Source organism: Anser brachyrhynchus (genome assembly GCF_964034855.1).
Source record: "Anser brachyrhynchus genome assembly, chromosome: Z".
Taxonomy (NCBI): Eukaryota; Metazoa; Chordata; class Aves; order Anseriformes; family Anatidae; genus Anser; species Anser brachyrhynchus.
In genome coordinates, this window is record NC_137697.1 from 57,914,449 (window position 1) to 57,929,894 (window position 15,446).

The 15,446-nt window shown below is 35.0% G+C and overlaps 2 protein-coding genes across 5 annotated transcripts in view; one reads left to right on the forward strand and one right to left on the reverse strand.

Moving 5' to 3' along the window:
- The window catches only part of LOC308185095 (uncharacterized protein), an 846,543-nt gene that overhangs the window by 547,544 nt on the left and 283,553 nt on the right, over positions 1-15,446 (reverse strand). The window lies entirely within an intron of this gene.
- CHD1 (chromodomain helicase DNA binding protein 1) overlaps positions 1-15,446 on the forward strand; it is a 54,925-nt gene that overhangs the window by 16,523 nt on the left and 22,956 nt on the right. For both annotated transcript variants that reach the window (XM_080573313.1, XM_080573314.1), the window contains exons 3-14: positions 2,511-2,715; positions 3,768-3,872; positions 5,124-5,191; positions 7,323-7,472; positions 7,791-8,062; positions 9,558-9,783; positions 10,628-10,728; positions 10,979-11,157; positions 12,265-12,392; positions 12,950-13,166; positions 13,774-13,863; positions 14,680-14,870. In XM_080573313.1, coding sequence (XP_080429439.1) covers positions 2,511-2,715; positions 3,768-3,872; positions 5,124-5,191; positions 7,323-7,472; positions 7,791-8,062; positions 9,558-9,783; positions 10,628-10,728; positions 10,979-11,157; positions 12,265-12,392; positions 12,950-13,166; positions 13,774-13,863; positions 14,680-14,870 — 1,932 coding nt within the window. The remainder of the gene's footprint in view (positions 1-2,510; positions 2,716-3,767; positions 3,873-5,123; positions 5,192-7,322; positions 7,473-7,790; positions 8,063-9,557; positions 9,784-10,627; positions 10,729-10,978; positions 11,158-12,264; positions 12,393-12,949; positions 13,167-13,773; positions 13,864-14,679; positions 14,871-15,446) is intronic.

A 15,446-nucleotide genomic window follows, 5' to 3' on the forward strand; every position in this document is an offset into this window, starting at 1 on the left:
AAATTTCCCATCAACTGTGAATCTGACTGACATATTTTTTTCTTGCTTATCTAAATTGACTGGAAATACATTTTTCCTTTGACTTCTCCACTGTTATACCCTGTAGTGGAATTAGACATTTTTCATAATGTTGGCAATTTGTTTGGCATTAGATGGCTTATTCTAGAACCTTAGAATAGAGGTACATTATTTTGATTGCCTTTGGCTCTATGTGCTTTCGAACCTGTGGTTAGCACTGTGTTACTATGTATGATATATTTTACCACTGTTTGGAAAGCTAACTTGATTGCCATCCTTGTGGCACAATGTTTTGCATCTTTCTTAAATACGGTAATGTACCTTAGTATTGCCCTCCATGTGAAAATTGTGAGCAAGCTTTGTCCTCCATTGAGATATTTGATTTCCTTTCTCTCTTCCAAGATTATGTAGGATTTGCACATTTTTGTTGCCTTTTTGTCATGTACTTGTCTGTCTGGTATTTACTTGTCTCTCAAGGTTTCTCTTTTCTCTATTTTCTTCATTTGTAGTTAGTGCTAATGTCTGCAGTTCTCGTTATGTGTACTTACAGCACCTCACTATGCTGTTGTTTTACAGTCATAGAATCATGGAATGGTTTTGGTTGGAAGGAACCTTAAAGACCACCTAGTTCCAGCCCCCCTGCCAGGGGCAGGGACACCTCCCATCAGACCAGGTTGCCCAAAGCCCAGTGCAGCCTGGCCTTTACCACCTCCCAGGAAGGGGCATCCACAGCTTCTCTGGGCAACATGGACCAGTGCCTCACCACCCTCCGAGTGAAGAATTTCTTCTTAATATCTAATCTAAATCTACTCTCTTTTAGTTTAAAAACATTACTCCTCGTCCTGTCACTACACCTGCTGACAAATGAGTCCCTCCACAGCATTCCTGAGGGACACCCTTTAGATACTGGAAGGCCACTCTAAGGTCTCCCCAGAGCCTTCTCTTCTCCACGCTGAACAATCCCAACTATCTCTGAGTCTTTTCATAGGAGAGGTTCTCCAGCCCTTTGATCATTCTTGTGGCCCTTCTCTGGACCTGCTCTAACAGGTCAAGAATACAAAGCTGCAGAAGTTTCTAATAAAATAACCTGCTTGTAATACTGTAATTTAATGTAATTTACCCAGCATTAAAGGTAAGATAATATTTGTGTACAAGAACACTATTCTATTTAAACTCTCTTCAGTAAATCATGGTGGACTGCCCTTAATTTCTGGTAAACAGTTTAAACTCTGTTCATCTTCTGTAGAGGCAGCCTTGCTTAATTTTGCAGGTCAGGTTAGAATTAAAGCACCATCCTGGAAATCCACTTTCTATGATAGAAAAGGGACGTTTGGGAGCAGCTTTGTTGCTTCACAGTTTTCTCTTCCACAAGTGTGAGGAAGGCCAGAAGCATTGGGTTTCTCCATATCCAACCCCCTCTTCAGAACCAGGAAGCTTCACCATGGTTTGTTTCTTTCTCTTTGTTTCAAAGCAGGTAGATGCAGATGGCTTTTTGAGGTATACCCATCCCCAGCTGACTGTCAGCCAGGTGAATTGTGCTGACAGAGGTAGGGGTAGATCTTGATACCAGCTTTTATCATTTCTGGATTTTGTCAATGTCATTACTGTGCTTTTCCAATGCTTGCAGTCAATGTGTAAATAATATGAAATAATTTTCTCTGTGGTGGCATGATTACAATATTTTTCCTTATGATATCTTTGAAATACAGTAGTATTAACCTGATTAAAATTTTAGCTTGGCACCTTTATGAAGTTGTTTAAAAAATGTTTTTATATTTTGGAATAGTCATAAAATAAACATTGAAATATTGTGATTTCAAAGTATGTTAAATCTGGTGTAAAGTGCAGGTGGAAAAATTAGGTGGAGTAATTTGGAGGCTCAAAAATAAGGAAAGTGCCTCAGCACAAGTCTTATAATCAGTGACAAATTCAGGTTTGGCCGCATAGGGAATTTTACTGTTGTTATTTTTAACAAAATAAGATTGTAGCATTTGTTTTAAAGAGATGTGCTCTCGTTTGAATAAATAAATAAATAGGGGAGGCTGCTGATCTATAAAAAATCAAGAGTTCTTTATATTTTAGTTGGACAGGTAAAGACGTGTGAAGTATACTTACTGTCAAAAGGTGTATATATATATATAATATGGTAGATCTAAACAAGCATTTTTGGATGTGGGGGTGGAAAGTGTGAGTAGGTGAGAAACATTTGTATCACCTTTATTTCTCTTGCTTGACTCTCCATGTTAATCAGAATATTCTTGTTTTAATCCTTGCTTTTTTAGGTTTCAGAAAAAGTATCTGATTAAACTCTGAATTCTTGTTTCTTATTTATTTTGACCTTTATTCATCTCATCTTATTTAATCAACTCAATATTTTTGTGTGCTACCCATGTATCTGGTCTAATGTAATAGTTGGTTTGTAGGTGAAGCCAAAGTAACTTGTTTTAGATACCTTAGCCATTTTGTAATATCCCACTGTCTTCTAATTGCAGTCGATCAGATGATGATTCTGGGTCAGCATCAGGTTCTGGATCTGGTTCAAGCTCTGGAAGCAGTAGCGATGGAAGTAGCAGCCAGTCAGGGAGCAGTGACTCTGACTCTGGTTCAGAGTCAGGCAGCCAATCAGAATCGGAGTCCGACACATCTAGAGAGAAGAAACAAGTACAAGCTAAACCACCAAAAGTTGATGGAACTGAGGTAAAACAAAACATACAAATGAAGTCTTTATGGGGAAAAAAACATTGTTCTTGTTTCAAAGAGATTTTCTTTTAAAATGAAAAGTGTTTAGATTTTAATTTAATTGGTTATTAATTGCATGTACTGCAGCTGTCTTAAATATTCGTCTCAGTTTCTCATGACAAGTACTTGAACTGATGTTCTTAAATTCTCACTTGTGTAGGTATTTTGAGTTAGATGCCTACATAAATTTTGTTATGCAGAAGCACTAACTTACTTGAACCTTACCAAAGGCAGTCAGATGAAATGTTGCTGTTTCTGAAATTCTATTTTTACATTGTTTCAGTAATACTTAGTTTCCTTGTATCAATAAATAGTCATACAAAAAATTCAAGCTTACATACAGCTTGCTTTTTGTATCAGAAAGTTCACTAAGTTTAGGAAAAAGTGATGTTTTGCCCTCCTAAATCAAGTGGGCCAAAACTACCTGCACTCTCCTCTGTTGTATGGATTTGTTTAGGTGATAAACACCCATATATATATGCGCTCTCTCTCTCTCTCTCTCTCTCTCTCTCTCTCTGTATTATAGTATAGTATAATATATTTTATAGTAATATGTTATTATAGTATTATATTATATATATATATATAGTATTATAGATATGAAAGGCAATAATGTAATCATTGTATAAAACTCAAAGACTGTTATGGATTGTCTTTTATACTTTTGTTAATGTATTTCACTATTCCCGTATGAAACAAAAACATATTAGGTAAATAGTCTGAACAGGTTTATCTGGATCAGCTTAAAAATTTTCTTTATAAAAGTTTTACATTAACAATGCCTACACAACTATTGTTAAACTTAGTGAAAGAACTGTCTCAAAAATTCTTACATAATTTTCTGTTTTCAGGAAATCTCACTGCTTTAAAATGGTATCCATTATTATTAGTGTGTGCAGTATTTTGTTGTGATATAAATAGTATTGATGAAATTGAGATTAGTCATAATAATTAGTCATAATCTTGAGTTTCAGTATGTTTAACTGACTTACATCTCAATTCCTACTCAGTTTTGGAAGTCCAGTCCAAGTATACTTGCTGTACAGAGATCAGCAGTGCTCAAGAAGCAACAGCAACAACAAAAGGCAGTATCATCAGACAGTGTTTCTGAAGAGGTGAATAATATACATTAGTTTACTTTACCATGTAAACATGACTGTTCTGTTGCCTCATATGATAGATTACAATTTTTTAGAGCCAAGCTGTATTCTGTAAGTGCGTGTTATAGTCTTAGTCTGTAAAAATAATGTTCAAATAACTGACCTTTTTATAAGGAAAGGTAAAAAATAGTTCTAGTTACTTGTCTTCAGATGAGTTATGCCAAAATTATAGCAGCCTAGATTTATGAATATCTTCAGGTAGATATTCTGTGATGTATGGACAAAATTTTCAAGCCACACTGTACTGCCTTTCATTGTGTTTTTGGCCTATTGCATTTCTTAAAGATAATTAAAAATGATAGAGGATTGTTCAACTGTTCTTTCTGTGGAAAGGTACCTGCTATGTTTTTCAAAAAGTCGGTATGGAATATAAAACTACATATTTTTGTACAGTTACTACAAAATAATTCTTGTATTCTAAGAACCACACCTGAATTCTAGATATTTTAATACCTAAGCCATTGGCTAAACTTGACTTTGTGCAGTAGGAATATCTTCTAAGGAGGCTAGTGACAGTGAAATGGTACTTACAAATCAGATTTTTCTCCTTCATTGGAAATACTACACTGGTCACACTTACTTGGCTAGATCTGCTTTTGTCTGGTTTAGCTACTCATTGTTAACATAATCTCACATCAATAAAACATTAATTTACAGCTGTTTCTAAGTGTCTCTTTCTGAAAGATGTTTTTCAGGATAAAAATGATTTAAACTTTGTCCCTATGAATTGTTTTTTTGGAAAATCTAGTTTTGAGAAGATTCTTTTTTTTTCTTTTTCTGAGAGTAGAGAGAAGAACAAACATAATATTCTCAAAATTTTCTTAAACTGGTGTTTAAATGTGAAAGATTATAGAAGGTGGGAGAGCTCTGAAAGGTTAGGAGGTTTTATTATTTTTTGGTAGAACCATCATATTGATTAACTTGGAGCATCTGAAGCCATCGCTTTATTTTATGTAGGCATAATAGTTATTTTTAAGACTTTTCTTCGTGATGTTCTGTAGAGCTCTGCTGGCACAATATATTCATAGATGGTTAGATACTAAAACAGCAGCAGTCCTTGTCTTAGTCTTCTATATTAGTCCCTTTGGGGGATGAAGAGAGTAAAACATGAACAATATGATGTCAATTTGAATGTGGGAGCTGAATACTATAAGTATTTCATTCTTGTCATTGTAATGAATAGTATATTTGTTTCTTCATCTGCAGGAGTCATCCAGTAGTGAAGATTCTGCCGATGACTCATCCAGTGAAACCAAGAAGAAAAAACATAAAGAGTAAGATATTTTCATAAGTAATATCACATAATTGTTTGTCACAGTGATGTATACTCATAACTGATACCTTATTTTCCACACTGAAAATGCTTAAGTTTTCTTTCTAATTCATCTTGTTCTCGTGTTTCTCAATTTTGATTGACATTTTGGAATATTAAAAAAAAAAAAAACTTTTAAATAAATATCTATATCATATTCATTTCTGAGCAAAAGTGTCTGCAGCATTGTTCAAAAACATTCATTAGTGCTTTTATTTTTAAAATAATTTGTTGCAACATATTTTTGAGTTTAAGGCCCTCCTTAAAAGTTTTTGTAGAAATTGGAAACTCCTTAGGTTGTCTCATAAAATTAAAGATGGAATCTCCTAGTCAGTGCCAACTTTTTCTTATTTGTTTTTCCTCTGAAAAGTTCAAAAGTTGTTATAATTCTGACAGTAATTAGCTTTATTAACTGGAAAACAAAGTTTCATTGAAATTGTTCTGTTAGATCAGTTAAGTGGTAGATCAAAAATTTGTGAGAAGCATTATAGTATGTCACATAGCAATGAGAAGTGAATAGGCATAGTGACCTGTGTTTTTTGTGAATGCTGTGTAGAAATGGAACTGTTCTATCATTCTTCTTCTCACAATTAATGAATCATTGCACTTCCCAGGGTTGCTGCTATATTGTCTTCATGAAATGGTAGTTGGAAAAAAAAGGGCAAAAAACCTATGCAAAACAGTACTTTTCTAATGATGAGTTGTTATTCATAGTCTTCTGCTACTTAAAAATTTGATTGCACCTAATAACATCCTCCGTTACAAGAAGCATATTTAAGTTTAGGAACCAATAACCAAATCACCTCATATACCCAATGCTTTAATTTTGTCCTACAATTCTCCTGAACAAGTATGTCTGCAGTTGCTATATGATATGCAGATCAGAGATTTCTCAATATGTAACTTGGTACATGATCAAGCCTAAGAGGATTGTGCTTTATATCTGTGGTCTGTATTTCCAAATAGATGTATGTTTTGGACTTCTCTCCCTCTCTCTCTCTCTCTTTTTTTTTTTTTTTTAACTTAATGCTTGCAGAAAAAGTATAAGTCATGATTTCTTGCCATTGCGCATGCACCATCTGTACCATATGCTTACATATGTAAGTCTTGGATGACCAGAACAATGGGACTGTAATTTCTGCCAGGACCTAATGCATATTTAAGTGAGAGAGAGGTCAAAGCACTGGTTCCTAGGCTTCCTTACTGGAATTTTACGGATGAGAATTTTTTGGTTATATTCCAACTTTGATAAACATCAGTACTGCTTGGTACACCTTGGTCAAAGAAACCTAAACCTGATATTAGATTTAGCAACCTTTCAACAATGCACACCATTTTTTTTTTCTTCTCCATGAAGATATTGAGATTAATTTGCCTATATTCAGTTAGAGTCTGAGAAAATGTACTGTTCATTATCTTCTCTGTTGCAAAGTTGATCACAGCTAAGCAGGGGCAAGGAGATTCTGCTGCTCAGAGTCACAAGTGACTTATTCATAGTATGCTGTCTGGTTGTGAAGCTCTGATTTAGGAACTCAGCGGGAGCTTTTGGGAGCTAGTGCCTCTCACAGGTGCTGCAGTTCAAATATTTTGGCATGTTTCTCAAATCTTTTTCTGCATTATCTTTTGTTTTTTTGTGCCGAAGTTGCTCATTATTCACATGAGACACAGGGAACATAGGTATTAGAAAATACAGGACTCTCCAGAATGTACGTGACAAGGTTTTATGATTTGAGCATGTGTAAGTTCCGATAAACATGTATCTTTCTAGTTAGACTTATTAAGTTCTTTGGTTTCTTAATATCATTCTTAACTCGTTACTTCAAGCTGAAATGTGTGTAGAAATCCAGATTTTTGTAGTTTTGAATTTTACCCCTACTTCTTGATAATGGAGGACTTAGTTCAATTCCCTTCGAAGCCATTGGGCATTTTTGTTTATCATTCATGACAATAATTTTTACAACTTTCTGTCCATCGGCTAAAATGGCTGTTTTATTTCTGTGAGGAATGCTTGAATTACAATAGATAACTATGGTTGAATATCTGATTAAAAAAAAACACAAACTGAATTATTCTTTTGTCTTTCAATTTTACAGCGAAGACTGGCAAATGTCAGAGTCAGGATCCATATCGGGAACTGGTTCTGATTCTGAATCAGAGGAAGACAGGGATAATAGCAGTTGTGACGAAAGTGAATCAGACTATGAGCCAAAAAACAAGGTCAAAAGCCGGAAACCTCCAAGCAGGTTAGAAGTCCTTTATACTCTGGTACTATGTCTAACAAGCAGTTAAGTATTGTACTGCTAATACATACGCAAATGAAATCATTAACATATATTTTAAAATTATATTTTTTAAAGCTACCAAAGATATTACTAATACCAGTACTTTTTTACTGAATGCCTTTTCCCGTCTGCTGTAACTAAAAGTGTTGTAACTGTCTGCTGTAACTAAAAGTGTTGTAACTGGGCATTCAAGAAACACATATTCAGAAAGTATCACAGAAGACTTTTGGTTGTCCAATTTGATACGCCATTGTTGTGTTGTATCTTACTGTCTTCAAGAATTAAGCCAAAAAGTGGGAAAAAGAGTGCAGGACAGAAAAAGAGGCAACTTGATTCATCTGAGGAGGAGGAGGATGATGATGAGGAGGATTATGATAAGAGAGGATCTCGTCGCCAGGCAACAGTCAACATTAGTTACAAAGAAGCTGAAGAAACCAAGACAGATTCTGATGATTTGCTGGAAGTTTGTGGAGAAGATGTCCCACAAACTGAAGAAGATGAATTTGAAACTATAGAAAAGTTTATGGATAGTCGAATTGGCCGAAAAGGAGGTACTTTTTAACAGTGTTCTTAAGATACTGGAGTGCATTGTGGTGCAACTTTAGCATTCTTAGCTGTAAGTCTCTGATGTTTAAAAACAGCAATCATTTTAAAATAGCGGAAAGTTGTCATCTTTTGTTTCTTATATTCATAAAGATGTTCCTTTTTAAAGCCTCTTCTAAGCATTTCAAAGTAAAATGTAGAAGAAAGTCTAAGTAGAAGGAAAAATAAATAATCAGAAGAGAGCTTCATATTGTATAAATATGTATCATATTTTTACACCACTGTTTTCACAGTTCAGTGGTAATTGATTTGTATAAATTGTATTTACTGTAGTGGAGAAAGCAGACAAGATAGACAAGTCTGCTGACCGGTAAGCCTGAGCTCTGAAAGGCTGTTGGGAAGGATGAAACAGTGAGACTGTGATTTCAGTTATTGCTGTACAAATTGTCTCAATACAGTGCAATACATGGAATCACTACAAAATAGATATAGAATTTAAATGGTTCACTTGCATGTGAAGTTCTAGATGTATTTTTATGAAGGGTAGTAGGCATGTTGTATTTCCATCAGTTGCTGTCATGTATTGTCCAGCAGTTCTGCTTTGAGTTTGAGGCTGCAAAACAGATTTCTAATTATCTATATAAGTAAATAAATAAATAAAAATATATAAAATGGTCCCCTTGCACTTCAGAGCTTCTTTTCTCCATTGGTTATACCCAGTCACTAAATTTCTTACCCGTCTCAGAGCTTGCACTTTCCTCTCAACTTTCTTCTCCCATGCAGTCCTGAGTTCTAGAATATCCTGCCTCAATGCCAGGAGTGCATAGTGTTGCTGCTGTGTTCAAAGTCTTCTGGACTAAGCTTCTTATATTCTACCTGCCCACATGCTATTGCTGCTTGTGCTTTATATTGTTGTTGCCACTCTGTTGCTTTATCTGGTCACTGCAGCTTGCCGGGCTCATTTCCTTACTTGGCTGTCCTCACAGAAATGAGCCTGTTTCCGGCTGCTAGGATGGTTCAGTTGTGATACAGACTGTACTTAATAATTTTCCCAGGTAAGATTCCAAAGCCAGAAAATGGAGTAGAACACATTTAGGGAGAAATAGATTCATAGCATCATAAGCTATGATTACTGATGTCTCAGTTGCCTTTTATAGGCTCAGTGATGAGAATAATGTAACAGAGAAGACAACAAGCAGTGTTAGTGGAGCATTCCCTGGCAATCAGTTTGATTTAAGTAGGAATTCAAAGAAAATTCTCATGAGAAATGATTAGATGTCATAGATTAGATACAGAAGTTTGGATTGCTTTTTGTGATTCTCTTCGACTACTGTGCATGTATTAACATATCTACATAATTGTTCAAATAAATGTAATAACATGAGAACTGTAGATATTAGTCCAGTTACATGCTTATATAAAAGTATCAGTAATTGCTGTCTTACTGGTTAATTTACGACAGTGCACGCTTAATTAAGGATTCTGGTATGGTTTCTTTTTCAGCCACTGGTGCCGCAACCACCATCTATGCAGTCGAGGCAGATGGCGACCCAAACGCTGGGTTCGAAAAGTCAAAGGAGCCAGGAGAAATACAGTATCTTATTAAATGGAAAGGCTGGTCACACATCCATAACACTTGGGAAACTGAGGAAACACTGAAGCAACAAAATGTTAAAGGAATGAAGAAACTGGACAACTACAAGAAAAAAGATCAGGAAACAAAACGATGGTGAATATTTTTATGAGGACTTCTATGTTGTATATTTTGTAACAACGTGGCTGTTTCATAACAATTGTTTTGTAACAGTTATGCTTCTGAGACTTGTTACCTCTTTATGAGGGCAAGGTTTCAAGTGTATGTACAACAGGAAGACAAAAACTTTGAAAGCTGAAGCCTCCTTAACATGATCCCATAAGATAATCTGAACTTGATTTTAATGTATCTGTTATAAATTAAGTTTTAACAAGATGGGTAGTATTTAATAATAATAATGAATTTGTTATTGAACTTTTTTCAGTTATGTATGTTTCTTGCCTTAGAGATAGATTAAAGTTTTCTTGGTGTCTTAGCCATTTCATATTGTTTTTAAGAATTTAATTTTCTTGGCTTGAATCTTTGTTCAAGCCTGAGAACCAAGAATTGAAGAAGTCCATACATTTCTGTGTCATCTTTCTAGTATTCAATTTATTACAATGCTTAATATATTTAACAAACACTGGTGGGATTTTCAGCAACCTCGAGTGAGATGGATTCTTACAGAATAAGCTACCCTCAATACTGTTCCTTGAAAATACCCTATAAAGTATACTACTTGCTGAGAACAGGTATTCTGAATTATCAGATTGTGATTGTAATAGTGTCTTTCGACAACCATCCTCGGTCATTAATGTTGAGGCACCTAAGCCAGATGCAACACTTCTGTAGTAGGAATGTCTGAGCTGTAGCCCCTTTCAAAGAAATGCTCCAAGCAGTATTCCTGTGAGGGTTACACTCAGAGGTTTATTGTTGCTAGATTTTCTTAGTTTTAGAACCACACAATGTAATAAGTGCTGTAAATAAATTCCTATTGCAGGCTGAAAAATGCTTCTCCAGAAGACGTGGAATATTATAACTGCCAGCAGGAGCTTACAGATGATCTACATAAACAGTATCAGATAGTGGAAAGAATAATTGGTATGTTACAAACCTGCAGACAGAAAGCAGAGAATATTTTGAGAATATTTTATGCTCATTGCTCGTGTGTTGCATTTGTAGTTAAAAATGTGGAATGTTACTAACTTATTTTTTAATTCAAAACAAAATTTTGGGTAAAGAGAAGTTGTGCTGTGAAGCTAATTTATGTTGTCTTATCACCTAAAATGAGTGTATTCTTAAAATACAGAAGTAAAATATTAATTTGGTATCTCTTAATACATTTCTACAGCTCATTCAAATCAAAAGTCAGCAGCTGGTTATCCAGACTACTATTGCAAATGGCAGGGTCTACCTTATTCAGAATGTAGCTGGGAAGATGGTGCTCTCATTGCCAAAAAGTTTCAGACACGCATTGATGAGTATTTTAGCAGAAATCAATCCAAAACCACTCCTTTTAAGGACTGCAAGGTGAGTATGTAATTGCAATGGATTTATAATAAGTTGTACTGGCTCTGGCTGTGATAAAGTTGGAATAGAATAGTTTAGTTGGAAGACGTCTACAAAGATGTAGGTCCTGCCTTGCTGGGAAACCTGTTTCAGTGTTTGACCAATCTCACAGTAAAGAAATTCTTCCTAACGTAGAAAAGGTACAATTGTTTGGTCTGTTGCTGAACAGTGCTTGCACAGTGTTCAGGTCTTCTTTGTTTTTCGCTGTGCCCTCCTTTCCCACTTCTCCACCCAGAAGCAGGCTAGGGGTGGGCAAGTGTTTGAAAGGGAACATACATAGTCAAGATGGAACAGGTGACCCAAACTGGTCAAAGAGTGGCATGTAATGTCATGCTCATCATTAAAACTGAGGGGAAAAAATCAGAAGTTCCATGGTGGCCATTGCTTGGAGACTTAATGGGTCTGTTGGTTGGAGGTCATGTGTGATTGGTTGTTTTTTTGTTGTAGTTGTTGTTGCTCTTTTATATTTATATTTCTTTTATATTTTGTTTTTTCTTTCCTTCACCAAGTAAACTGTCTTTGTCATGATCGACAATTTTTTTCTCACTTCTGCCATTTCAGTTTTCTCTGCCATCCTTGTTCAAACCAAACAACTGTATAGTGGTAAAAAAAAGAAAAAAGTGAAAGTCTCTTATGCATCAAGAGTATTTTACATATTACAAAATGTTCTTGAAGGTTGTTTGAGAACAGTAGTAATGATAGATACATAGCAATGTGTGTGTCAAACATCTACTACTAAGAATGGCTTTTCATAGTTATTAATCCCCTGCTTTTTTACTGGCATTCAAATGGCTTGTTTAGTATTTTAGTTTGTTTGAAAGGTAAACTTAGTGAACAGTGGGTTAACATAATTCCCATTGGTGAATTCAGATGACCAATCAAACTGATTTTAGCTTGCAAATTGATTTTTTTTTTTTTCAAATTACTCATTTTCACATGGCCTAGTGTTTGGTGGTGGATGAAGACGACTTGGTGACCCCACGGATGCCTACTGCTACATTTTCTATAGAAAGCCATTCTGGTAACTGCAGTCAGTAGTAAAACTGATGCTCAGTTTGCTTTCGACAGGTTCTAAAACAGAGACCAAGATTTGTTGCACTAAAGAAGCAGCCATCTTACATTGGAGGACAGGAAAGTTTGGAGTTAAGAGATTATCAGTTAAATGGATTGAATTGGCTTGCTCATTCGTGGTGCAAGTAAGTATAGTTTGTTTGTAAATTCTAAAGATTCATAAAAACTTCGTTATTTTTTTTTCTATATTTATTGAGGCTAGATGTCTTACTACAGTAAGCTGAAAGTAGAGTCCCGAAAGGACTGTTTTTGCTCAAAGAAATACTAAAGCTACTAAAGCTAATTACATGGTTGGTTTCAAAAAACAGTTAAGCTCTGCTGTTGTTTTGCTTTTACTTTCTGTGTGGGAGAAAGTCATATTTTTAAAAATCAATCGGAAAAAATAACTAAGACTACAAAACTGAAAGAATCAAAGCAAAATCTTCTGAAATGCCAACGTTAGTGTTACACTTATAAGATAGGCCCCTTAAGAATACTTCCAGGCTTTTTGTTAATTTTGTAAATTTAAGGAAATAGTATCTGCATAAACTTCTCAAGATGTATAGTTGCAAAATCTTGAAAACTTGTACAAGTAGTTTCTGTATTCAAGATAATAATGTCTTCTTGTCCATTCCCTTCCTCTCTCTTCATCCCCCTCTTCCTCATTCTTTTTTGTTTGTGTGTTTTTTGTTGTTTTTTTTAGAGGCAATAGTTGTATTCTTGCAGATGAAATGGGTCTGGGTAAAACAATACAAACAATTTCTTTTCTGAACTACCTGTTTCATGAACATCAACTGTATGGGCCTTTCCTGCTGGTTGTGCCACTTTCTACTTTGACATCTTGGCAAAGAGAGATTCAAACTTGGGCTCCTCAGATGAATGCTGTAGTTTACTTAGGAGATATAACCAGCAGAAATATGGTGAGTATTTCCCTTCATCGTTAGAAAAGGTTATTTGTAAACCACATTCATTTCATATTCCTGTCCTCCACTAATTTCCAATATTTTGGTTAGAAGTGAGTGAATAGTTGCTGAAACACTTAAGATGCAATTGAAAGGTCAGGTTATGATCCTATATAAATGTTCATGAAAGATTTCCATCCTTCTTAATAATAAACAGGATTAAAAATGTAGTCATTGAAAACAAATTGTCTTCTTCCATATAATTATGCGGATAAAATAAAAACTAATATGTATGCAAGCCAACCACAATCTTAATTTATTTTCTGAAAGGTTCTTGTTTTTTGTTTTTTTTTTCTTAATCTGTCTTCTCAATGTTAGTAATCTTATTTATTAAAGCAAAAACTGCTTTGTACAAATTCTCTGCTGTTTATTCAGAGGCTAACAAAGTGGTTTGGAGTGCTTAGCTTTGAAGTTCAGTCTTGTGGAAGTTCTGTTTGTGTTGTGCTTCTGTTTTGTGATCAGATTATTGAACATCTTTAAACATTTATATTGCTGTAGTGCTTATGTCTCATTGATTGATATGATTTTTTTTCTCTAGCTTATGTTTACTTAATTGTTTTTGTAGATAAGAACTCATGAATGGATGCATCCACAGACCAAACGACTAAAGTTTAACATACTTCTGACAACATATGAAATTCTGCTGAAGGATAAGGTAATTCCACTAGCTTTTTCAGGGAGATGAAACCATTTGTCCAGTGTAGAACTCTTGCTAGACTTGCACATGTTTGGGTTCTCAGTCATTAAATGGATGTGGAGTGTGATGGATTTTACTTTTGGACAGTGTATATTTTTCAAGCACTTCTTGCCTTTCTGTATGTGTGATGAGCCTTTTTCCATTTCATCAAGCAGGTAACGCTTCTAGTTTGCTTGAGCTTCTCATTACTGTAATGATCTCCTTCCATCAGGAGCTGTACTTTCCTTGTATCATCAAAGAGCTGAAAAAGAACCCAGCCCATTACCCAAACATCTTTGAAACAAAATTTTGAAATCCAAGACTTTTCTTCATTATTATGCATACAGTAGTGTATTACTACTGTGTCCAGGACAGTAGTACACAGAGTTATTGTTAGTCCTTCTAAGAGTATATGGAAATTTTTATAGGACAATGAGAAGAACATTTTGACTTGATTTGTTTGGGAAGAACAGGTCAATAGCTTCTGTGGTTGGTAGTTTTTTGTTTATTTGTTTGTTTGTTTTTTTCTGTTATGAAAATTAATGTGGATCAGACTGTGCTCCCTTTTTTCATCTTTTAACTTGATTTATACTTTCTTGGGATGTTTGCACATGCTTTCTTTGAACCTGGCTAATATAAAAGCAATGGTTAGTACTAAAGACATATACCCGTCCGTATTTTATTAAAATAATTAAAAAAAGAAAATGATGGTATTTATATCCTGGTTATAAGATGCGAGAAATTACGTACTATGTTTATCTGTGTAATGTTCACCTGTTTGTCCATTTCTTTAAGTCATTCCTTGGCGGTCTGAATTGGGCGTTCATAGGGGTTGACGAAGCTCATCGTTTAAAAAATGATGACTCTCTTCTGTACAAGACTTTAATAGACTTCAAGTCTAACCATCGACTTCTTATTACTGGAACTCCTCTGCAAAACTCCCTCAAAGAACTTTGGTCTTTGTTGCACTTCATCATGCCAGAAAAGTAAGGAAGAGTTTTGCATTGTTCTTGTAAATATTTTTGTTCAGTTTATTAATATGAAATAGTGTAGTGATTTGAGAATCAATAAAGGTAGACAATAATACTGTAAGATAGTTTAAATATTCTGTGCAATGTAGATGTATGGTCCTGTTGCTGGTCCTGTTGCTGAATAACCCCAGTAGTAGTTACTTTACCATTATAGTAGTCCACAAGAATGATGGATTGAGGTGTACTGGTAAGAGCCCAGAAAAAAAAAAAGGCTTACTCTTAACGTAAGAGGAAAATTGTATAGCTTTACTATGGGGAAATAGGATCAGTTTAGGGGTATCTTCTTGTCTGTGTTAGTACTGTTAATGAAAGCAAGTTTGTACCAAGCTGCCTGATACCCTGTATTTCAGTCAGGTGGCTATTTTTCCCATTTGTTTTAAATACAGTGAGCTTCCTGTATTGATCTGATTTTTTATTGACCTCTGTTTGTACCTAGGTTAAATGAGAGCTAGTGTTAGAACTCACATTCCTATCAGACATCTTGTAAATGCCAACCAATGTTCAATTGTCTTGCAATCAAGGCCACTGTGG